Source organism: Natrix helvetica, assembly GCF_964273705.1.
Source record: "Natrix helvetica genome assembly, chromosome: 6".
NCBI lineage: Eukaryota > Metazoa > Chordata > Lepidosauria > Squamata > Natricidae > Natrix > Natrix helvetica.
In genome coordinates, this window is record NC_138553.1 from 14,010,131 (window position 1) to 14,034,701 (window position 24,571).

General features: G+C 40.4%; 1 protein-coding gene and 1 long non-coding RNA gene across 2 annotated transcripts in view; one reads left to right on the top strand and one right to left on the bottom strand.

Annotated features, from left to right (window-relative positions):
* On the bottom strand, window positions 1-24,541 carry IL17RA (interleukin 17 receptor A). The gene is made up of 12 exons (XM_081957251.1): window positions 24,268-24,541; window positions 16,160-16,184; window positions 14,980-15,126; window positions 13,864-13,991; window positions 12,691-12,817; window positions 10,594-10,641; window positions 10,356-10,516; window positions 9,497-9,574; window positions 4,722-4,830; window positions 4,125-4,226; window positions 2,501-2,542; window positions 1-2,001 (listed from the first exon to the last, which is right to left on the bottom strand). Exons 1-12 carry the CDS (start codon window positions 24,376-24,378, stop codon window positions 563-565), a joined length of 2,517 nt encoding a protein of 838 aa, XP_081813377.1. The 5' UTR covers window positions 24,379-24,541; the 3' UTR covers window positions 1-562.
* The window catches only part of LOC309394300, a 205,996-nt gene that overhangs the window by 89,968 nt on the left and 91,457 nt on the right, over window positions 1-24,571 (top strand). The gene's annotated exons all lie outside the window — the stretch shown is intronic.

Genomic DNA, 24,571 nt, shown 5'->3' on the forward strand with positions numbered 1-24,571 from the left:
TCATGGTCAAAATTTTAAAACTCTTAATGGTAGTGGCTAGTAAGGGAAGAATGAGGGAGTAACTTGGATGCCTGCTGGTGAGATAGGGTTGATTGAGATGAGCCTTCTTCCTCTCTGGAGAGGGATCCCTTGGAGACATGCCAGAATGAGGAGGAGGGTGCAGTTTTCCTTGTAATCCATGGATCCCATAGTTCTCCCTCTTCACAACAAAGTGGCAGGCAGTTCCACACGTCAGCTGAGGGCAGGAGGAGGGGTTCTTCTGAGGATTGTGAACGGAAGGGAAAGGTGCAAGCCTGTATTATATTTGGAAACAGAAAGGGCAAGTGCCAGTGATAGTTGAGCCCCCTTTCTCTCTTTGCTCTCCCTCCCTCTAGTAAAGTTACAGGCAGTTCGGGAATCAGCTGAGGAAGAGGTGCTTCACCAGGGCTCTCAAAGGTCACAAGGGGAGGGGAAACAATGCGGGTCTATATTACATACTGAAAGAAGAATGACTGCATCAGTCATGGGTTGCCTAGCTGTTAGAAAAACAGAAGCAATTCTCCCTTCCCTCTCCCAAGGGACCTTAGCTAGAGTTTTTCTGGATATCCTGGAAAAGCAACTGCTGCTGAAGACTTTTTAGACTACTTAAGACATCTGCAGTGAGATGCCCAGCAGACCAACATCCTTCTTGCTCTTGGTTCTCTTCTTCCTCCGGTTCAACAGGGCTATCAGAAGGCAAAGAAGAACATCTGGAGATATAACCCTGGTCTGACTGTACCGACTGTCTCTGAACTTTGGAAGCCTCATCAAACAACAGATGTTGCTGCTCATGAACATCTTCCTGGCAAAGGGGTATATCAGAGGGGATGACACTTTGTTGATAGAGGGAATACATCAATCCCTCCAGTTGTTGCCTCACCTCAGCTGGCAAGGCCTGGGGATCTGAGGATAAATCCTCTTGAAGAATGACATTATTTCTTCTTGGGACGCTAGCTTCTATCACAGGCACACTTTCTAGCCAATCCTCATTGGTCAACAGTTTATGACTGAGTATCTCATTTTCTTCTGCAAGGACAGCTGGCTTGACCACCTGAACAGAAGGTGTCTCAGCAGGAGTAACCAGAATCTGGAATGATAGATCTTCTTGTGACAGATGCTGAGGTATCAATTTATATGCTTCCAAGTCATCTTCAGTAACTAGAAGATTGACTAAGCAACAGCTATTGGGGTCAGGTTCCTTTGGAAGCAGTTGCTTCTTAAGAATCCCTTTTCCGGGGAATATTAATTCTTCAGTGAGTTCCTCAATTAGAGGTTGATGATCATCTTCATCCTCACCATAGGCACATTCGCTTTTGAACCAATCTGGATGCTCAGCCTGCCATGTCTGGAATTTCTGCAAAGCCTCCTTCAGCTGTTTGCCACAGGGGCTTTCAGTGTACTTTTCAGGTGAGATGGCTGGAATCTGATGCATTCGCCCCGGCTCAAATTTCTCAAGATCCTGGATTAGGAAGTAAATTTCCTCAAACTTATCCATCAGCTGATATTTGGAGGTGACGTGGAATGGGTCTGGAATGTCGCTCTCATGGCTTATGCCCTCAAAGTAGCAGATTAAATACAGTCCAAAGCAAGATGGCTGCTTGAAGTCTGGTAAAATCAGATTCAGTGCTGGAGTGAACAGGTCCCCTGTTGGCAGCAGATTATCTTGCTTCAGGTGTACACTGGATTCCTCGTGCCCAAGCATAGCCTGCCACTTGGCTCGAGTGCCCCGGGAACACAAGACGATGATCTTTGAAGAAAGCGCTTCCATTTTCTGTTTCTGCCGAGTAAGCCAGCACACTGCTCCCATCTCAGATATCTGGTGTTCATCTAGCAGGTCAAGGATGACCTCCGTACCACACACGGTGATCATAAACTGAGCAAACTTCAACACAATGTCTACATAGAGCTTGTGATCAGCAGAATACACAATCCAAACTGTACGTGGCTTGAGGGGTGGAGGAGGTTGTAACATAGGGGTGACATCTGGAAAGTCAAAAAAGTTAAATATATAAAAAGTGTAATATTGTGGTTACTGCTCCCCCACCTCCCCATACATAGAAAACAAAGAGTACAAGAAATAGGATTGTTTCATGTATACATTACTGCACTTAATATTAAAACAATGTTCAAGATCATTAGCTTCAGTTTAGCCAACTAAACTTTATCTCCAATACCAGTGATGTAGATGAAAGATATTTTATTTCAGAAAATTGCAATCCTTGATGTTTCTCCTGAAAAACAAGTTGTGTCAGAAAGTAGTAGTCCTTGACATTAATGCATTGTCCAGCCAATATTCAACTACAGAAACAGATGAACAGTTAACTTTGTAAGGATTGGCTTTGTCTGCGTTTGTGTTCATGTAACTGAAAGCACACACAAAACTTTTAAGAAAATACAAAGTCAATACTGTCCCCTCTGAATCTAATCGTTGTACGTAGATTATAAATCAATCCTGAGTCATAAAAAGTAAAAGTTTGCTTACCTTGGAGTTCAAAATCACTGTTTTTTGCTGCAGAATTTAATTCTAGGAGGGAAAGAAGAACATAGAAAACGTTAAAGAATGTAACTCTGATCATAAAAGTTCAGATACTTTTGAAAAAGGGATAACAATTCAATGACTTTCATCTGACACTCAAGTGCAAGCAGAGAAAAACAGAAATTCTTGAATAAGAATTTAAGTTTTCCTTGACACAACTGGGGAAACATAAATGAAAAAATGGAGTCAGATTGACCATGAAATTAAGATGATTGGCTATAAGTAACAATGGGTAGAATAAAACATTAAAACTGAATCACTTTATATCAGTAGGCTATCTAAAATTTCCCCAAAAGAACTGAAATTGAGCTTGAATTTAAGTTAACTCAGGTGTAACAGAGCTGCTAGTGGAACAGAGCTGCTAAACATCTCCAACTTCTTCATCATATTTTACTGTTAGATACTCTAAGTCAGGTGTGTCCAAACTTGGGAACTTTAAGACTTGTGGACTTCAACTCCCAGAATTCCCCAGCCAGCCATGCTGGCTGGGGAATTCTGGGAGTTGAAGTCCACAAGTCTTAAAGTTCCCAAGTTTGGACACACCTGCTCTAAGTCTTCCAACTTCTTCTCTATCCTTTCATATGTGTTTGATAATTTCTGTATTTCTGAGAATATCTTTTGCAGACTTGAAACTTCTTTTGCTGTTGAAATTGTGCCATTATCTCCAGCTAACAAACACTGCTGCTCTAGCTTGGAAGGCTTTAACAAGATTAAGCATAGATTCACAATAACATTTTATTTTCACTTTTCTCTGGTTAAAGATATACTTCAAAGGGACATCTGTATGCTTTTCTTCTTATCACTCTCTATAAACAAGCAGTGAGACCTTGGAGTGCCAAGCCAGGATAATCAGTGAGAAAGGTAAGAGTGTTTCGTTTCCAATACATAAACCACCAGCCTTCGAGTAGCAGTGTTATTGTTGCAATTTTCTTTGTTTCTTTTTGTATCTTTTTTGTATTTCAAGTTTTTTAAAAAAAGTCCGATTCTTGAATGAGTTAGAAGAACACCCCAGTAATGAAAGAGGAGAATTTTAGTCCATAGGTTACAAAGAATAATAAAAGAAATAAAATAGAAGAAAACTTAATCTATGCGTTTTAAAAGGCTTGCATACATTCCATCCATGAAGATAGCGTTTAAAAAGTAAGATAACCCACTGTCCAAAACCATTTCAAACTTAATTCCGCCGCTTATTTCTTCTGTTCTCCCATTTAAATTAGTTTTAAGTTTTTTTATAGGCAGTCTCTTTTAAAACGGTAAAAATTCCTCACCAGTTGGAAACACTTTCTCTTTCCATATCCTTCCGTTTGGAGCCGCCCCGACTTCATCAGCCTAATGGCTGGATTTTTTGTCGCCGGCTTGAAGAACTTCTCTTGGATCGATCAGGGACTTTGTGATGTCCCTGAGATCAGCAAGACGTATTCTTCCTGTTCACCGTCTCTGCGGGACGGTTTAGGTCCGTTTGGACCACCCAGCGGCAAAAGTATCAACATCGTCCCGTCGCGACATTAGCTCTTCCTCAACCCCAAGAAAGTTATTCTGAAGACAAAACACCTCCATTTGTAGAACCCACCTTTTTGTCTTCTAGTAATGCAGATTGCGGAACCAATAGCTGAACCAATTAACAAAATGCAGATGATAGTGTGGATCCAAGGTAGCCCCACTGAAAATGTATCTGGAAAATAATAATCATAATAAAAATGAGAGGGAGAGTCATCAAACCAAATAATACTATGAAGAATGCCTTGATGCATAGGAAAGGCCACATTTTTAACAACAATGGACCAGGAAATAGTAGAACAATTTATTTTATTGGTTCTGCACAGAAGCTATTGTGATATTTAATATTTCAAATTCCCATCTTCAGTTTAGTGCATTCTCAATGTGGTATAACAGAAGGCACATGTAAGTGTGGTCAGACATCACATAATCTGTTACTGCATCCACCAAAACATTAACTTTCAAAAGAAAGTTCCTGTTGACGGGGCTAAAGTAGGACAAGTTTATGCAAAAATATTTTTTTGCTTGATTCTGCTCAGGGCACTCAACCCCAAGTCCCCATTTTGTGGTAGAAAAGCAACAACGGAATCTCCAGTTCTTAAGCTCCTAATCTCTACAAAAATTGACTCTTTTCTAACTACATCAGATGACTTTAAGAGTATATATGCACCATTCACTCCGGATTGATCAGGAAGAGTTAAGGCATCATCAGAAGGACATGGGATTAAAAATCTTTGCCTCGTACAGTCTGTACCACAGGCAGGAAAGTGTGGTTGGATCTGGTGAAAAAAGAAAAGAGAGGATAATTATAGCAACTAGTTCAGTTCAACTAGTTTAAAAAAGCTTATGTAGGACTATTTTCTCTTGGCTACTGTCAGGGTTCCAAGTAATACCCCCAACGAAAGAAGACTCCGAGGCTTGAGTTTCCTCAAAGTTCCATTTTATTAGAGATGCCTTATTGGCACATCTGGGAAAACCCGATTCTGAAAGTTTCCAGGTTTTCCCCACCCAACTGAAAGTCCAAGTCCCTGCCCAGCATCCACATTTCCATCATATGGTCCAATCAGGCACTGTTCCAAAACTGGAGATGCCTCCCAGTCATGCCACTGCAGGTGCAGGGAAAGACGCCCTTGACTCTCTGAGAAAGGAATGCTAATTTTATTATATCTACCCCACTCCATATAATCCTCCTTCCCAGTTTCCCACAGCAATAAATGTGGCAGGCCTTAAGGTCCAATGCAAAAGTTGGCTTCCAGGCCTGACAGCTACATTATATAAATAAAATGTAATATATTATACATTATTAGACAATACAATGTACAATAATATATTAATATAATGTAATTATATCACTATACAGTATAATGCACTGTATTATTATATACTATAATCTTCTATTAATATAGTATATTAATATATTGCATAACAATATAAGTAAACTTTTATTTTTTATTTTTTATGTACTCTCAGTGTACATAAGAAGACAAGATACATTCGTCAAGAATCATAAGGTACAGCACTTAATGATAGTCATAGGGTACAAATAAGCAGTCAGGAAACAGTCAATATCAATATAAATTGTAAGGATACAAGCAGCAAAGATACAGTCCTGCAATCATAAGTGGGAGGAGATGGGTGATAGGAACGATGAGAAGATTAATAGTAATAGTGATGCAGCCTTAGTGAATGGTTTGACAGTGGTTTGACTTCAGGGACTGAAGAGACCGGATGGTAAGATGGAGGTCGATGACTGCCTGAGAGTGGGACCCTGCCTGAACTAACACGTCATCCAGGTAACATTGGAGTCTCACCAGGGTGGAGCGAAGGTGAGCCGCCAATGTAGTGAGGACCTGTAGTGAAGGTACGAGGAGTGGAGGCCAGGCCAAAAGGGCGCGGTATTGATAATGGAGGTTCCCGTGTGAGAACCTCAGGTACCTGCGGTGGGCTGGCAGGATTGGGATATGAAGGTAGCCCTCTGTTAGGTCTACTGAGGCCAAGAAATCCCCCCGACGGATCCCCTAAAGAATGGACCCGAGGGACGACATTTTGAAGCGTCTGTAGACTAGATATTGGTTTAGACGCTTGAGAACCAGAATCGCTCTCCAGCCCCCCGAGCGCTTCGGTACCACGAACAGGTTGGAATAGTGGCCCAACCCGCGTTCCGCCAATGGAACCGCCTCCACCGCCTGAATGTCGAGAAGATGATTTATAGCTAGATCCATCAAGCATCATCGTTCCGGGTCCCGTGAGGGAGGGAACACCCTGAAGAGCATCGGGGGGGGGGGGAGAGGAACTCCGGTCGCAAGCCGTTCCTGACGGTGGACCTGATCCAGGCATCCGTGGTGATCAGGTCCCACTGATCTGCAAAGTATGCCTATGGGGAGATCCGGATTGGAGTCATTTCCCCCTGCAGAAGGAACGCCCCCCCCCCTGCAAAAGGGTTGCCTAGACTGACCTTGGTATCTGCTTCGACCCTGGTAAAAGGGACGTTGGAATTGTCTGTTGGACCTAAAGGAATGGTACCTCTGCTGGTGGTCAGCCTCGGGAGCCCTGTAAGAGGATCTACGGAATGGGGCTGGGAGAGAGTCTGTCTTCTTGGCATTGGAAGGAAGGACCTTTTTCTTATCCTTGTTCTCTATTAGAATAGGATCTAGTGCCTCCCCAAATAGATTAGTGCCCGTGTAAGGAGCAGCCGCCAGGTTCCATTTGGCCTTGTTATCCATCTGCCAACTGCGCAACCACAGTAACCGTCTGGAAGTTACCGACGTGGCAAGAGCTCTAGAAGTATATTTTACGGAATCTAGAGTCGCATTGGCAGAGAATTGAGAGGCAGCTATGATTTTAGTGATATCTTGATGCAACCGTTCATCCTGGACCGGAATACGTCCTGTAGTTGATGAAGCCACATGACAGTCGTGCGGTTAAAGTAAGAAGCCGCAGCAGATTTGATTGCCCAGGCGGAAGCATTGAAGTTCTTAGGCAAGGTAAGTTCCACACGCTTGTCCTCCGGCTTCATCTTATCAACTGCGTCTCCAGAGACTATGGAGGAGGAAGAGACCAGGGCTGCTACTGGGGTATCGATTGCTGGTAATTGTAAAGCTTGGGCAAAGGCCTGCTCTACATTGTAGAAGCTGTAATCGCTGCTACCAGGATTGGAAAAGGTGGAAGGACGGGCCCACTGGTTCTTTACCACCTCTAGAAATAAGGGAGGGGCAGGAATCTCCTCCTTGTTTGTGGCGATGTTAGAGAACATTGCCAGATTTGGATCCCTAGGTTGAGGAACCGTCAGGTCCCCAGTTCCAATCTTAGTGGTCTTCCTGGCCTTGTGTAAAAGTGTCTTGAACATGACCGGTGGAAAAAGGCCAGGAAAGGCTGGAGGATCAGTGGGAACTGAGTCCTCATCCTCCGAAAATCCCCATGTCTTGATGGGTGTTCTCCCCCAAAATGGAGCCTTCGCTGAACATGGAGGGGGGGGGCTAGCGTGGTGCTCTCTGTGATGAGCCACTGGGGCCTTGCCAGATTGTGATGCCTTATATCTCTGGGACATACTGGTGGCAATGCCCCGTGTTATAGCTGTAGAAATGAGCCTCCTAATACTTTCAGGAAGGAGATCCAGGTCCTCAAGGTCATCCTGCAATGGACCCGGAACCGGAGGTTCCTGAGAAGCTAGCCCTAAAGAGCTAGGCAGGACCTAGAGGGGCCCTCCAAGGGATCCACATCTCCACCCCCAATGGCTCTTGGGGAGATGGAGAGGGAAGGAGAAACTTCCTACCTGGAGTGCCTATGGGATCTAGCAGGACAGACTGAATGGGAACAAGGGCTGAAATCTCTAGGAGGTGAACCCGAGTGGAGAGATAAGGGCCTGATACGAGATCTGGATCTGCTGGCTGAGTTGGGCCTAGTGGACTGGGCCTGCTTTTCTGCCCCGGCGATAGTTTTCTCCAGTGCCCTCTGTCGTCTAAGCTCATCCCTAGTGGTGGCTCTGGAAGGCCGTTATCAGCTGAGGGCTTAGAAGCCTCGGCCCTGGTTCTGGGCCTGTCTAATTGCCCTTCTCTGGCTTCGTTTGGAGCCTCTGATGGGGCCTGAGGAAGCTCAGATCTTGTTGTAGCCATTCACGTGCCAGGGTATCAAGGCCACTTTAGGTCCCACCGGTGCCTGGGCCTTCAGGAGCTGTGGCCGCATGCTAGATAAGGACCTGCCAGCCTCGATCAATGGCCGTGATGCAGGAAGCGGAGTACCCAACCACGAGGCTTCTGCAAATGGCTGCCTCCACGTGGCTGCTTCAAAATGGCTGCCGGAGCCTCCGATCGCGCTGCCGAAAGCTTAGGGATGGCCGTGCCTTGCCTTTTAATAGCTGCACCTTGTCTTTTAACCGCCGCAACTCCACGTGTTCGGGCAAGTTTGGAGTGGCAGGAAAGCAGTGTGTTCGGGCAAGTTTGGAGCGGCAGGAAGACAGCACGATCAAAAGAAGTGCTGCTCACCGCAAGGAGACTCCTGAACTGACAGTCTAGCTCCCGGCAAGCTGCACTTTGAAGCCTGTCACCCCCGCTGGCTTGGGAATCGGACAGAGCCCCTGGCCCCGCAGAGGAGGAGGCACGGCGCTCCAAAAGGCTCTCCTATCCCGCGCGAGACAGAAATGACTGTCCATAGGGGCCGCAACCGAGATAAATTTAGTAATTTAGATTAGTTAGTTTAGTTTAGTTTATTTAATTTATAGACCGCCCCCTCTCCCCGTAGGGACTCGGGGCGGTGTACAGATTATCCAATTAATCCAATCAAATCAATGAATTTTAGTCACATTAACAATAATTTGAAGGTTTCCTACCTAGGAGCCAAAGCAGTGCTTGGGCCAAAAGACTGAGGGGAAACTGGGAGCCAATGGGAAATGGAGGAATATTATAGAAATTTTCCTCAGTCTATGGAACAATCAGGCTGTGACAAAACCTATACGTAACCCCTCTCTCGATTCTACTGGAAAACATCCTTATTTCTAGTTTTCTCCCCCCCACTGCCAAGGTAGTCCTTGACTTATGAGCACAATTGAGCCTAAAATTTCTGTTGTTAAACAACATGGTTAAGTGAGTTTTGCCCCATTTTACGATCTTGCCATAGTTGTTACGTGAATCATGCAGTCTTAAGCAAATCTAGCTTTCCTTATTGACTTCGCTTGTTGGAAGCTGGCTGGGAAGGTTACAAATGATGGAACACATGGCCCCTGGACAGGACAACCATCATAAATATATGCCAGTTGCCAAGCACCCAAATTGTGATCACATGACCATGCAGATGCTACAACGGTCATAAATGTGAAAAATGGTCATTAAGTCACTTCTTTCAACTTCGAATGGTCACTAAACAAATGTTTGAAAATCACCTGTAACTGAATATGACTATTAACATGGAAGGAATTATTCTTGGGTCAGAAGCCAATAAAGCTAAACCTACCTCCACTTTGTATTTGCAACAAATCTTCAGGTTCCTTTCCAGCGTGACCGTTACATTAAGGCGCTGCTGCAGACCCTCCTGCAGAAATCAAGAGGCACAGCTGAGACAGGACCAGCAACAGCAGTGGGATCAATCTAAATATATTGTACCTTTGGGGTAACTAAGCGGGCTCAGAAATAAAAAGCAAGGGGCCAATTGCGTGTTATCATAAAGCAGTGAATGGATTCAGGACAGCTCCCGCGTGGATGCGAGGGGCAGTTGTTGTAGTTGCGATGCACTGGTGCATTTTTCAATAGTTATGCCAACATGAAATCAAATGGCATAGCATAAATCTGGAGTGGCTGATCACATACAAGCATGCAGCGAATTGACTACAGTTCTACTGCTTCTTTCACAGGACTGAGAAGAAAAAGCAAGAAATTGCAGCTTCTTCTATTCAATTATTCTTAAATGGTTTCTTCTTTTCCAATAACACAAATTTCCTTGTTTGCTTGGAAGCAGTTCTGGTTTAAAGGTATATTGAGAAAGCAGATTTTTGCCCAGCACACCTTTCAAACCACATTTAAAAAAAACAAAAATTCCCTTAAAGGAAATAAAAGTAGCATAAAATTCAAAATCTGTCTCAATCCTGGAAATAAACAGGTGTCTAACTCTCCTAATTTGCTATTTATGTAGAATTCACATTTTATAGTAAACCATGTGTTTTAAAAAGGCTCAAATTTCAAACATGCTAACTGTTGGGCTTTTGTTACTGGGAAGACAAGAGTTCTGGTGGATTGTTAAGTAATGATAACGAGGAATTGCTAAACTAAAAATTAAATGCCTGGAGGAGAAAACAGAGTGGAACAAAACTGATTACCTTTGAAATGCTTTCCGTGGCCTTCTTGCACTCCTTTCCATCTTCCTGAACACTGATTACGTGGATAATATAGGTGGCTGGTATCTCTGCAGGGTCAAAGCTCACCAACACAGAATGATCATCTAGACTTGTTCCATTAATTCTGGGTTCCCACAAACTCCCTAAATGCAGAAAACTCATCAATGACATCAAATGGCACTGCTCATGGATGCACCCAAACACCTGAAAAAAAGCATACCTATTCGCAGACACGGTTCGGTTGTTTTCATGATAGGATGTGTGCAATCTGCAATGGAAAAAAAAAATTCAGAAAGATTTGCATCTGTGCTCTGAAAGACAATACTGGCTAAACTGATGACTTCAATTTGCAAGTAGTTTGAAAAGAACTATGCTCAAATGTACGGAAGCCAATCAGCGGTGGGTTGCACATTTCGTTATCACTGGTTTGCCCTGCATGCACCCGCCCACTTCGCACGCACGCACGAAGCGGGTGTGCGCGCACCTTCCTTGCATGTGCTTTGCTTGCGCATGTGCCTTCTGCACATGTGCCCGGCCTCAAAACGTGCCTAAATAGGATGGCATAGAGCTGGGGGCTTTTTTTAATCTCTGCTTGGCACCCCGGATCCCAGCTACAGATATGCAGAGACAAAATGGCAGTGGTGACAATACCACTCTTGCCTCTACTCCATCCTTTCATCGGCTTCTCAGATGAGTGGCTTTAAATCACTCTAAAAACTTTAAAGTGGCTTTAACCCACTTTAAACATGGAGGTGTTCTAAAAGAAATGGCAGGTTTCTTTTATGTTGCTCAGAACTAGTTCTTTTTCCACTCCCCTACTTCTATTTTTTGAGCAGCAGCCTTTTCCTCACTGTATTTTCTTTAAGCACTGCAAACTGCAACTTCAAATGTGCATCTTTCACACTAGGTAGGCTTTGTTTCTCAGTAAATTCTTCTTCATATCCTGAAAGTGCAGGATATTCTAATGTCAGTTGGTGCAACTAAGGATTCTTCATTTACATTGCTTTCAATTCCATTTTTTAAATTCTGCCTCAGATGGCAAAATATTTCCCCCCCCCCCCCAAGCAGATAGGTGCCAACCACCTAAATTCTAATCATGTGACCACATGAGTGCTGTAATGGCTGTAACTTAGTGGTCTGGATGTAAGGACCATTATGTCAATGCTGGTGTAACTTTGAACAGTTGCTGAACTGAACTGGTCATTAACTGTATAGACATGAAGCCCCTGTAATGGTTACGTTACATTGCTTACCACCTCCCAGATCAAGTACTGCAATGTACTACAGCAGGGGTGTCCAAACTTGGGAACTTTAAGACTTGTGGACTTCAACTCCCAGAATTCCCCAGCCAGCCATGCTGGCTGGGGAATTCTGGGAGTTGAAGTCCACAAGTCTTAAAGTTCCCAAGTTTGGACACCCCTGTACTACAGTATACAGTAGAACATTGGACAGAAATGCTGCTGACCATAACCAAATCGGGTTCCGACCAAAAAATTCACAAAATCTTTGAATCTGGACACAAACACAGACTCAGGGGGCGATCAAACATGGCTGCAGCCGATTTCCCCTTCCATACCATTTTTTTTTTTGGTAAATTTTGGTTAGATTCGGGTCACGACCAAATCGGGCTGCGACCAAAGTTATGGAATGAATTATGATTGTGACCAGAGGTTTTACTCAGTAGTGGGATTCACATTTTTTTTATTTGCCAGTTCTGTGGGTGTGGCATGGCTTGGTGGGTGTGGCTTGGTGGGCATGGCAGGGGAAGGATATTGTAAAATCTTCATTTCCTCTCCACTCCAGGGGAAGGTTACTGCAAAATCTCCATTTCCTCCTGATCAGCTGGGACTCAGGAGGCAGAGAATAGATGGGACAGGTCCAGTCAGAGGTGGTATTTACCGGTTCTCCGAACTACTCAAAATTCCCCCTACCAGTTTTCAGAACTGATCAGAACCTGCTGAATATCACCTCTGGTTCTACTGTATAGGGCTATCTTCTTAGCATGTTGGCCATATAACACTGGCTCTGTAGGTACACATTAATTTCTGTTAAGCTTCCTGGTACTTTACAGAGTGCTGTTTTGATATATAAAACCCAAAATGGCTTAAAAACCAGATATTTGCATGACTGCCACCTTCAGGTAGAATCAAGCTATCTGGTGCTTTCCTTCTCAGACAGATACTGAGAGTCATGCCCATCAAGTTGGGAATTTATGTCCATACATTTTAAAGTAGCCAAAGTTGGAAAGTGCTGATCTAGGAGTGGATTGTCAGTAAAAAAAATCTGTAAATAAATATATCATAAGTGTGTCCCTTACTTGGTACTGTGAATGGCTTTGATCTCCTGTTGTAGTCCCCTGGAGTACTTAATTTGGGCAAATGGTAGACAGTTACTTGGTACATTTGGCCTGGCTGTACTTCAAAACGATTGAAAGAGAAATTCCACTGAAACAATATAAGGAGAAATGTTTCTTAAAATGTGCAGTGAGTCGATGCAGTGGCTTATAACACCGGCCTTGTATGAAATTCTCTTTTCTTTTCTAAGAAAAGAAAAATCACAAGCCAGATCTATACGATCACTTAGGTAAAGCAATTCATTTTGTTCAGATCTAGTTATCTGGCTTTGAATGATCCTGCTTGCCCTAATGGAGCTTTGAGTGTGAACGCCTGCTACTCAGGCAAGTGGAGCTGCGCCCCCTTACACACTCACCTGCCCACTTGCACAGTCTGGTTGCAAATGGGCTACGCCCCAGTAGTGGGCTGTGACCCTGGAGTTGGGGACCCCTGGTCTAGGAAGTAAATTCAGACCTCACTCTCTCTTTCCCATATTTCTGATAAAACACAATAGACAGTGACAAAACTGTGATGTTAAACAACGGATTAAAAGATTTATAGGCTGACAACAGGAGTCAGGGGAGAGAAAAGCATTCTGGGATAATCAATTATATTTGCTTCCCATGAATGTGGTGACCTCTTATTCCAGGACATCCAGAAATATTCAGTCAATGCTGTTAAAAGAAAAATTACAGCACCGTGTTCTAATACCTCCTAAACTTGGGGAACGCAACATAGTTGGTGTTTTTACATCAAGCAGAAATGGAAGCAACTGTTTCCTTGCTTATAGCCTGGCCTTTTCTTGCCCCTTCTCCTGGAATAGGTCATATTTATTTTTTTCTGCACTGCAGCATAAATCATATAGTTATTCCAACACTAGCATTTCACACACAGTAGAGGCCATACCAAATCATCTAGGCTTGCTGTATGTAACAGACCATGTTCTTAATTACAAAGCTTTTCTTAAGCACCAGGTTATTCTTTGGCTAGCAAATGTCACACTTTCTTTAGCCAATATACTGTTAGTTAGTTAGTTAGTTAGTTAGTTAGTTAGTTAGTTAGTTTACTAAATGCATCAGCCTGCCCAACTCTACTACAATTCTATTGGATTCTAAGAAGGCAAAGTATAAATTTGTAAAACTTTCACGATTGCTTACCCGGCCTCCATTGTCTGGACGGACTTGGAACGTCAAGTTATTTTGAAAGTCAAATTGAGTGCAAATTTGGCGGTTATTGCTTAATTGTACTACAGCCAATTCCGCTCCTCTGAGGTATATGATGCTTGCTATTGTTGGAAGAAAAGGAGAGGCATAAAAACATTGCTAAAGAGATCTCTCTTTGTATCCTCTGATTATGCTGGAAGCTAAACCATAACAAGATTTATAATTTAGAAGTAGCATGCAGGAGGTCAGGACCAACTTTTAAAAAAGTATTCCTCTCCCCCAACCCCCCAATTGTGCAAAATTAAGTTATAATGTTTAGTCTAGGAAATGGAGAATCATGGGTTAGAAAGACAGTGATAACAGTCAGCATAAAGAAAACAAAAACTTGTTCAAACATTTTTATTTTATTCTATGAAAAGAAAACAATACATATTGACATGTTATACTGGCATTTTAATATTCTTCCCCAAATTATTCTAAATTGTTTACATTTTTATTCTGTACTGTTGTTATCTGAAAGGAAAATTAACCCCTCCCCCAATAATTTACCTTTAAAATTGGAAGGTACCATGGATTCACCACAAACATAGTAATACCATGTTTCCCTGAAAATAAGACCAGGTCTTATATTTCCTTTGAGACCAAAATACTGTCCTTTGGCTTGTCCTCGGCCATGCTGGGGCAGGCGCCCGTGCGGGGCGTTGGGATCACCTGCCTCCCGCCTCCCAACCTCCCGTTCTTCTGCTTCTGCCTGCGCCTCTTGAGCTGGCCACATGCATCCCCCCAGGCTTATTTTTGGGACAGAGCTTATATTAGGCCTAGCCCCCCCAAAATTAGGCTAGGGCTTATTTTCGGGGGATACATGCTACAGGCAGATTAATTTTTTATCTGTTTTGTATCTTAAAATCAGGGTTATTTTCCTGTAACTATTGAATAAATTTTTAAAAACATTACCAGTTCTTATTATTACTAAACTCCCAAACCCGCCTCTAAAACATGAGGGAGATAGTTTTGGCTACTATAACTTGTCTAATTAGGCAACTGTCTAATGCTACATTTTTTAACCTGCTGTAAACAGTGCAGTTCTATATTGATTTCTTCCTCACTTACCATCAGTAGCCACTTTCCACTCTATCTTCAGCACAGGGACCAATTTCCCATCTTCAGCCAAAAATGTATCAATAAATATGTCAACAGAACTTGGGGCTGAAGGAGTCCATTTCCAAGAAAGGAGCCAGTTCTCATCCACACAGTCACCTACAAGTTTGATGGAAATTAATTCAGTCCCACTTTTGAAATAATAACTGATTTTCCTTTGGACTTTAACATTCTAGCTGTGTTGCTTCCTCTCAAACTTCCAGAGTAGCGCAAGCTATCAAATACTATCTGCTGCATTACAACACTCTTTAGAAAAGCTAAGAAAAATAGCGTTAAAGGGTGAACCAAAATGAGCTTACACATTTTTAGTGTCCATGTTGAATAGTCAATACTTCACATTAGCTTCTATGTTTCTTAGAAAAATGTGTCTTCTAATATTGACTAAACTTCTAACCTACTACTAGGTTTCCTTAAATTATCTCCAGATGTGCATTTCCTAGAATTTCTAGCCAGTTCTGATAACTCTGGAAGATTGAGAAAGCCTATTCTGAAAACTACAGATAAAAAATATTATGATGAGATGTACGTTAAAAGATGTAGCTGGACACAAGCTATTTAGAGTAATAATTCCATAGTAGGGTATAGATATGGATAATTTAGAGAGTATCGTTACATTTCATTCCAGACAAAAAGATGCACTTTGGGTTAATTTTTGGAAAAACAAGCTTATTGTATATTTCTTGATTTAGAGAAAGCATATGATAAACAGAATAGGATTAAGTTATGGAACATTTTATCTGAATATGGAGTTGGCTCCATGCAGTAAAAGTAATGTACGAGAAAAATAAAGCATACATGTAAATAAATAGAATGCCTAGTGAATGATTAACATTAAGTAGGAAGACACAGATGTGAGATATTCCTGTTTTTGTTTAATATATTTATAGATGCATGTACAACAAATACTTGTGGTGATATTAGAGTTGGAGATGTGAATGTATATGTGTATTTTCATATGCAAATTATATACTCCTGAACTCATTTGAACTAAACATGAGAAATAGCTACCTCACACTAACATTCCTCCTACTGAAATATCAATCAATTATAAAATGTTGCACAGAACAGTTAATATTACAGTTCTAAAATTATGGAAAATTAATTAAGGGCAAAACAAAAAAAGTGCACCTACTGTTTCGCGCAAGACAGCGTAAACCCTACAGGAGAGAACACAAACACGTTACTAAAAAAAAGTCTTAAGAATAATACAGTTCATGAATGTTGCTTCACCTCAAAATAGTATTAAATTTTATCAGTAGTTTTTCTCACATATTTTCAACTCAAAAAAATCCCACCCCCATTTAACAGATGCTGAGCTTAACAGACACTTATTTATTTATTAGTCTACTAAACTGGGTATTTATTAAATGAATTTTCACCTGCAACTACTTTAACATATTTAAAATGAATATATTTTTTCTTCGTCATACATGTGATGATAAATGTATTCTAATTTAATACGATAAACAAATGTAACAAGCTATGTTGCTGAATCATTATATACAAGGAGAGTATTATCTTGTTTATATGCAAATACTCCTATAAAAATAGGCAGAATAGTTAACATAGATCAAAAAGATAAGAATGGTTGATATTTATTTTCCTGTTAATTCTATTTCTGTATGATTCAACTATATATCGAAAGATTGTTTTTTTCAAACAGATTAGGGTGGCATCTTCCCCTTTTAAATTCTAAGGGTTCAAATAAGTAGCAGAAAAGTAATCAGAATGTCTTATGGTAGGAACAAAGAACGACAAGCACAAGAAATCTAGGTACTTTTAAAAGGGATAGGCTTTTGATTGCTTGGTTGCAATCACCATTTTGATATTGTTGATCCCCCGTTATGGTTGCCCAAATTCCTAGGGTAATTTTATGCAAAACACTCAAATCTTTAGCTTTTCTATTCTTAGGAAATATTGAGAGTGACTGAAATGACTATTTAGTCAATCTGTGCACAGTCCTCTAACAATTTAAAAAAACAACAACCCAAAGTTACCAGGATACCATATTTTAATACATCAGTAAGATCCTATTTTGATCCTAGTATATGTGGAGAATATTTACATGCTTGCCAAAATTTCCCAAATGTCATCTCATGAAAAAAATCTAGACTGTAAGAATCCTTCACAGATACATGAAGGGTCAACCTAAATGGACCACATAATGTCTCCAATATCATTCTGTCACTGCTTCTACTATGGTGATGTTCAAAATAAACATACAGTTACTATGAGTAGTGATTTTGCACAGCTTATACTGTAAAAGAGGTCCTATTACTGTTACTGTATTGACACATACTTCCTGTATGTTGCCCCAGCTTTTCAAAACTGTGGTTAGGCATATCTGGCCTTAATCTGTCACATCATTGCTGTGTGATTTCAGCCAGAGTAAGAAGAAAGAAAGAAGGAAGAAGGGAGGGAGGGAGGGATTGCTAGATATGATGGAAGGGAGGGAGGAGGGTGAGAGAGAGGGAAGGAAGAAAGGAAAAGGAATTGTATAAGCTTCTATATGTGGTTGAGAAAAGTGTCAATGCATGTTCTTCACAATCTGCTTTAGGACAGGCTTGCCAGATAAACACTAGAAGAACAGAAGTTAGCGTTTATATACACTGAGCACGTAGGCGTTCTTATATGCTTCTATCTATATTCTGAAGTTCCCAGTGATTTATGCTTGTGCTAGATTCCTCCTAGAATTCTCACACTAGTATATAAAATGCTCAAAGTTAGAATCAACTATAGAATTTTAGAATCAAATATTTGGGCTATTCTTTCAAAGCTAAAAAACTACACCTGACCATTAAATGGAGGTGTAGTCTACTGTAGTTTGTTGCCATCCAGTGGTTCTCAGCCTTCCTATAGCTCTAAAAGACAGTAATATTTCTTTAAAAAGGAGTGCAAAACAATATAGTTAGGGGTGTGTGTGTGTGTTTGGGAAAATTATATTGCATGCCATTTATTTTGCAGAGTTTGATTTTTATGTTTGTAGAGAACACCTTTGACAATAAATATAATAATACAGACTCAGGCATGCTATTTTATCTTTTGGTTCAGTATTAAGATCCTTATTAAGAAATGCAAACACATATGGAGAAGTCACGTGCTTGCAGGGCAGTTAAATATGTTACTTTGGGAGGGGTCATTTCCTGGAGTGGTAGTTTATTCTGGGATCCCTCAATTCCTTTTACCACCAAGACAGAGAACTACCGTATTCCCATAGCACTTATCTGCTGTAAATGATCTTGTTAAATATGCAAAGATGAATTGCATTTTTAAAAGATCAGATAAAACTTGTTCAGGTAGACTATGACTTATTCAAATAATACAAAATGCAGCTATTGTACTGCATTAGATTGAGTCATATAAGAAAACTTTAAATCTTCCTGAAGTTTCTCAAATCTTTAAAAATTACCTAAAGAAATCTAAGACGTTTTTCTAGCGGGGGTCCTTTAAGAAAAAATCCCCACCTGTTTTATAGCTTATTTTTATTTTTAGAAATTTGCAGATCAAGCTATTATTTAAAAAGGTTTATTGACTAGATTTGAATTCTGGAAGATTTTAAGGAATGTTAAAAATCTTAAAAATAAATTAATATTACTATCAATTTTAAAAAGGTAGTCCTCAAGTTATGACAATTTGTTTAATGTGTATGAAGCTTCATTAGAAAGTGTCTTTCAGCCACTTTTATGGCCATGTGATTGCAATTTGGGCAGTTGGCAACCATCTTTCATTTATGAAAGGTTGTAGCATTCTGTGATCATGATCTGAAACTATTTTTACAATTTTCTGGCAAAAAAAACACCCATTGGAAAATCTGGATTCACTTAACAACTGTGTGATTTATTTAACAACCTCTGATTTGCTTAACAATCTTGGGAGCCACTTAATGACTCTTGTAAAAATTGTCATAAAATCAGGTCTGATTTTATAAGATGAAAATTCCAGTCCCACTAAGCTATGGTCTATCTGTAGATTTCATTTGCTCTTCTAAAGAGTCAATTCAGTCTGTACTGAATCAGTTAATTCAGTCTGTATTTTAATATAATATAGGAATAATTTAATTTAGCCATTTTCACCCTCAAAATTATGAAAACCATTCTTTATTATTAAAATAATTGTTTTCATTTTTAATTCACTAGTTATGAAGCTTATTCTGACTCTGAAGCTCATTTTGGTTACTAGGTGCTACTTATAGGCCACTTACATGAGTAAATATAATGTTGAAGGAAGTAACTTACAATCTTACAGATGAATTTTTGCAATCCCGAATTCATAATGTGAACTCATGTAAATACTGAAGGCATATTTATTAAAATATTAAATAAATTCTTTAATCTTTATTTAAACATATTTAAATTTATTATATACATTAATTTCAATGAAACTGAGTGTAAATGCATATATTTGTCATGAAGAAATTGGAGAAACATGACATTAAGCAATATTACTTTAACTGGATCACTCCATTTATTGAGGGTATGAAAAAAACATTAAGGTCATAATTAATCACACAATCACTATCTCTACTTTCTATATACATTTTCTCTTGACACAATTGTTCCCTTCTCACCATGTACATTCAACATAGATGGTCATGCAAGAAAAAAATGGACAAACTGCACTATCATCAGTGGTTAAGAAATTTATTATGTCTGCATCCGGAAGTTAATAATCTTGGTTTCCTACTATTGTACAATTATTCACAGATGTGTTGACTGTTGTTTTGTGGAACAACTTTAACTGCTTGAATGAATTACCGGTAGTCTTGTCTCGTTTTAGAAGACTTACTTTTTCGGGTGTGCATTGCACTCTCAATATTCTAAGTACAGGTAGCCCTCAAGTTACGACCAAAATTATGACAACCCTGAAAAAAATTATTTACAACTGCTCCTTGCACTTACAACTATTGTGGTTACATGATTGCAATTTGGGCACTTGGCAACCAGCATGTATTTACAATGGTTGCAATATCCTGAGGTCACACAATCACAATTTGTGACCTTCTCAGCTGGCTTCAAACAAGCAAGGTCAAAAATCTTGGGGAAAACTGGATTCACTTAATGACCACAGTGAAAAAGGACATAAAATGTGATGACTCAATAACTGCACTGCTTGGGTGACAGAACTTCTGATCCCAATTGTGGTTGTAAGATGAGGACTATCTATGTAACTTTTTATTTGTTTTCTTCCTATTCCTAAGTCTAGGGTTGGGGCTAGATTTCTCAGAGCACAGACATTTATTTTTGCCACCAACTAATGATTATCCATTTTTTTTGCTACAGACCTGTTAGTTAAAAGAAGAAAATTGGCTTAGTAGAGCCATCTTTCCTTCTTTCAAGGCCTCTCTCCTCTGTCTCATAACACCTCTCTGCTTTTTTTTTTTTTAGACTGAGAACTTTGGAAATCAGACTTAATTAAAAAAAGGTAATTGCTAGCACCCATTTAGGAATTAAGTAATAATTGATGGTAATGTTTTGTATACGTGGATGGGTGCAGATTTTTTTAAAAAAAATAAAATAAACAAGAAGCAAACATAAATATACAAATGCTTCATTTGGTAATATCATTACATTTTCAACATTCAAAATATCATTCCAAGAATGCTATAAAAATATGATCTTATCAGTAATGCCTTCTGAGAATTAGTGAAGAGCTGGCTTTCCTCTCAGGCACTAAAGTTGGAGCCCAGAGAAATGAATGGGAATATTTATGGACCGGGCATCTGGTTTTTCCTCAATTTTTCCCCTTTCTTTTGTTTGTGAATTACTGTAGTTCTAATATTTGTGCCTTTATAACTGTTGATAGCCATCCAGAATTGTGTGCTACAAGATGGGTGGCCATATAAATCTTTTAAAGAAAAAAATAATGCAGAGTTAGTGAAAACATGAGGACTATGAAAAGCAATAAACTGAATAGAACATCTGAAGTACATTTCAGCTGTATCATTAGAGTTTATCCTGCTCAGGACATGGTCCTGAAGAAGCAGCAGGGATGGACTAGTGAAGAGCGCTGGATGGCAACGATCAGAACGAGTCAGATGGTTGGTAACCCCGTGGTCGAACGTGCCAGCATCGCTGGATCCGCATGACCCGGGAATGGCAGCCCAACGGCTGACACTATACAGATAGTCCTCGGTTTACAACGTCAATCATTCGAAGTTACAACAGCACTGAAAAAAGTGACTAATAACCATTTTTCACGCTTATGACCATTACAGCATCCCCGTGGTCATGTGATCAAAATTCAGCCACTTGGCAACTGATTCATATTTATGATGGTTGCAGTGTCGGGGGTCCTGTGATCACCCTTTGTGACCTCTTGACAAGCAAAATCAATGGGGAAGGCAGGTTCACTTAACAACCATGTTACTAATTTAACAGTGCAGTGATTCAACAACTGTGGCAAGAAAGGTCGTAAAATGGGGCAAAACTCACTCAACAAATGTATCATTTAGCAATAGAAATTGGATTAAGTTGTGGTAATAAGTCGAAGACTACCTGTATGATGATCCCCAATCAAAATTAAACTAATATATACATGGTTTGTTTCTGATGACTTTTACATAAGCTGTTTTTTAACTAACTGCTGATTAATTTTATCTGTATTTGCTGAACACAGATATACATGTGTACATGTGTATTGAATGTATGCTGGATACTTACTTATATTAATTTTTAAAAATGCTATTGCTTGTATTTTTGTATTAGAAGTTACTATGTGATAAAAAAATCAATATAAAATGTAGAAAAAATCCATTTTCAGTCAAAATAATTTTTTTCACAAAAAATATGGTGAACAAGGAGTATATTTTTAATACATCTCTTTACCTAGGGAATACACAATATGCTGTTCTATTATACAGTTGCTAAAAAGGCAAATACTATCCTGGGATGCAATTAACAGCAAAACAAAGTCCAGGTAATGACAAGTAATTGTTCCCTGATCAGACCGGATTGGAAATACCAGACACCAGTTCTGGATACTGCAGTTTAAAAAAACAAGTAATAATTGAAGCAAGTTGAAAGGCCTGCACCTAAGGATGAGCATCTGAAAATTGCACAAATAGGAACAATAGAAGGATCTGTTCATTATTTGACTAAAGAGTCACCAGATAGCAATCTTCAAATATTTAAGGGATTATAGGGGAGGGAATAGATTTCTTTATTGCTCCAGAATAGAACCACGGTAATAGATTACCAAATTAAATGTTTATTATGCTCATAGACCAACATAAACTAATGGATTTAAACTGCAAAGGAAGCAGTTTCAAGCTAAGCATTAGTACAAACTTTTGGAGTATTTTACTTGAGAGCCAGTTAACAACAGGTGGTGAGTTTTCTTTATAATGGGCTACTTTCATTGGAGGTTTTAGCACCTGGATGGTCATCTTGCACAAGTGTCCTAATGCAGGGGTCACCAACCATTTGGATCTCAGGGACCACTACATTCATAATTTTAAATCCCGCGAACCACTAATATGTTTTTTTTAAAAATAAATAAATAGTATTTAGTGCAATATAAAAAATGCAAATAATTTTTCTGCAGACCACCAAAATTTTCTCATAGACCACCAGTTGGTGACCGCTGTTCTAGTGAATCTTATGACATAGGTGTCCAATCTTGGCAACTTTAACACCTGTGGACTTCAATCCCCAAATTCCCCAGTCAGCCATGCTTCAAGTATAAATCTTAAAGTATCCCAGGTTGGACACCCTTGTTATATGGTGTTTATACTAATGGGAAATAGATTGAAAAACAAAATGCAAAGAGCAAAATTGCAAAGATCGGGAACCCCTGGAAAGATCAGATACAGCCTGATCCACAAAACACTTCAGAAATAAATCTGGTACTGTACCCTTATGCCACTAGGCTTGAAATTTTGAGCTTGGACAACCTAGAATTATGCCAGTTAAGGTCTGACCTAAGCTTAGTACACAAAATTGTCTGCTACAACGTCCTACCTGTCAATGACTACTTCATCTTCAACTGCAATAATACACGGGCAAACAATAGATACACACTCAAGGTAAACCGCTCCAAACTCGATTGCAGAAAATACGACTTCAGTAACAGAGTGGCCAACGCCTGGAATGCGCTATCTGACTCTGTTGTTACATCCCCAAACCCCCAAAACTTTAACCCGTGGACCTCACCCCATTCCTAAGAGGTCCGTAAAGGGGTCGTGCATAAGTGCACCAGTGTGTCTATCGTCCCTGTCCTACTGTCCCCATTTATTTGAACTCATTTCTTATGTACATACTTATACCTGTTTTTTTTTAAAAATTAAAAACTGTATTAGATATACAATACAATACAATAGTAGAGTTGGAAGGGACCTTGGAGGTCTTCTAGTCCAACTCCCTGCCTAGGCAGGAAACCATATACAGTTTCAGACAAATAGCTATCCAACATCTTCTTAAAGACTTCCAGTGTTGGGGCATTCACAACTTCTGGAGGCAAGCTGTTCCACTGATTAATTGTTCTGTCAGGAAATTTCTCCTCAGTTCTAAGTTGCTTCTCTCCTTGATTAGTTTCCACCCATTGCTTCTTGTTCTACCCTCAGGTGCCTTGGAGAATAGTTTGACTCCCTCTTCTTTGTGGCAACCCCTGAGATATTGGAACAATGCTATCATGTCTCCCCTAGTCCTTCTTTCTCTTAAGCTAAACATACCCAGTCCCATACCCATATATTTCAACATTAAAAAGCAACATATAGTTCCAATTATTACAGCGTTTCCGGATCAATGTCACTCACATTAACATAGATACTAACTATATAGATTACTATACTGTGTATTATATGTACTTAAATTACATCTACATTTACAGGCATATACATTTCTCTTTCTTTTCGATATATATCTTACATATTCTTTATATAAGCTTATACTTATATGTTTATATGTGACATTCATATTTATACTTGTTTTCTCATACATGATTTACAAACCAAACAAATAAATAAATAAAAATAAACCTGCAGTCAACCCAAAAGAAGGCGACCGGGGACCGAGACCACCTTTGCCTTAAGGGGAGTTCGAGCCGGGATCCGAGTTATGGAACAGCCCCAACGTTCCCCAATCGCCAAACATTCCCCGCATCTTGGCAGGTGATAAAGGCTGCTTAAGACACCCGTGTCTCCCGAACACAGCGAGTTTCGCTTGGGAGGAAAGAAGCGCGTCCCCTCCGCCCCGCTTCCCACGCGCACTTCCCACGCTGTGCGCCCGCCCGGGCCCGACTTACCGGCTGGGAACAGTTGAAAAGTGGCGGGGCGCTGAGCAGAAGCCTCAGCCCCGAAAGCCCAGGGAGCAGCCCCGCCACGAGCACGAAGCACCACGAAACGTCTCCCCTCATCCTCCTCGCCGCCGTCGCCCTGCTCCCGAAGCGGGACCACCGGCCTCATTGACTTGGCTCCGCCCGTCTCCGGCTTCCGGGACCCAACTCGAAACGGGACAGTGGGGAGGGAGGAGTCTGAGGAAGCTCACCTGAGGCGGGGCATAGGCGGGCGGGGCGTGGTCCCCCAGAGAAGGAGGGGCTTCTCGGTGAA

Excerpts from the sequence above, each read along its gene's own strand:
- IL17RA (XM_081957251.1), bottom strand. The coding sequence starts at position 24,378 with ATGAGGGGAGACGTTTCGTGGTGCTTCGTGCTCGTGGCGGGGCTGCTC. Across the intron at positions 15,127-16,159 it reads ACGCTGTCTTGCGCGAAACA|GTGACTGTGTGGATGAGAAC; the intron begins GTAGGTGCACTT and ends TCAAACTTGTAG. Across the intron at positions 4,227-4,721 it reads TGATCAATCCGGAGTGAATG|ATACATTTTCAGTGGGGCTA; the intron begins GTGCATATATAC and ends ATTATTTTCCAG.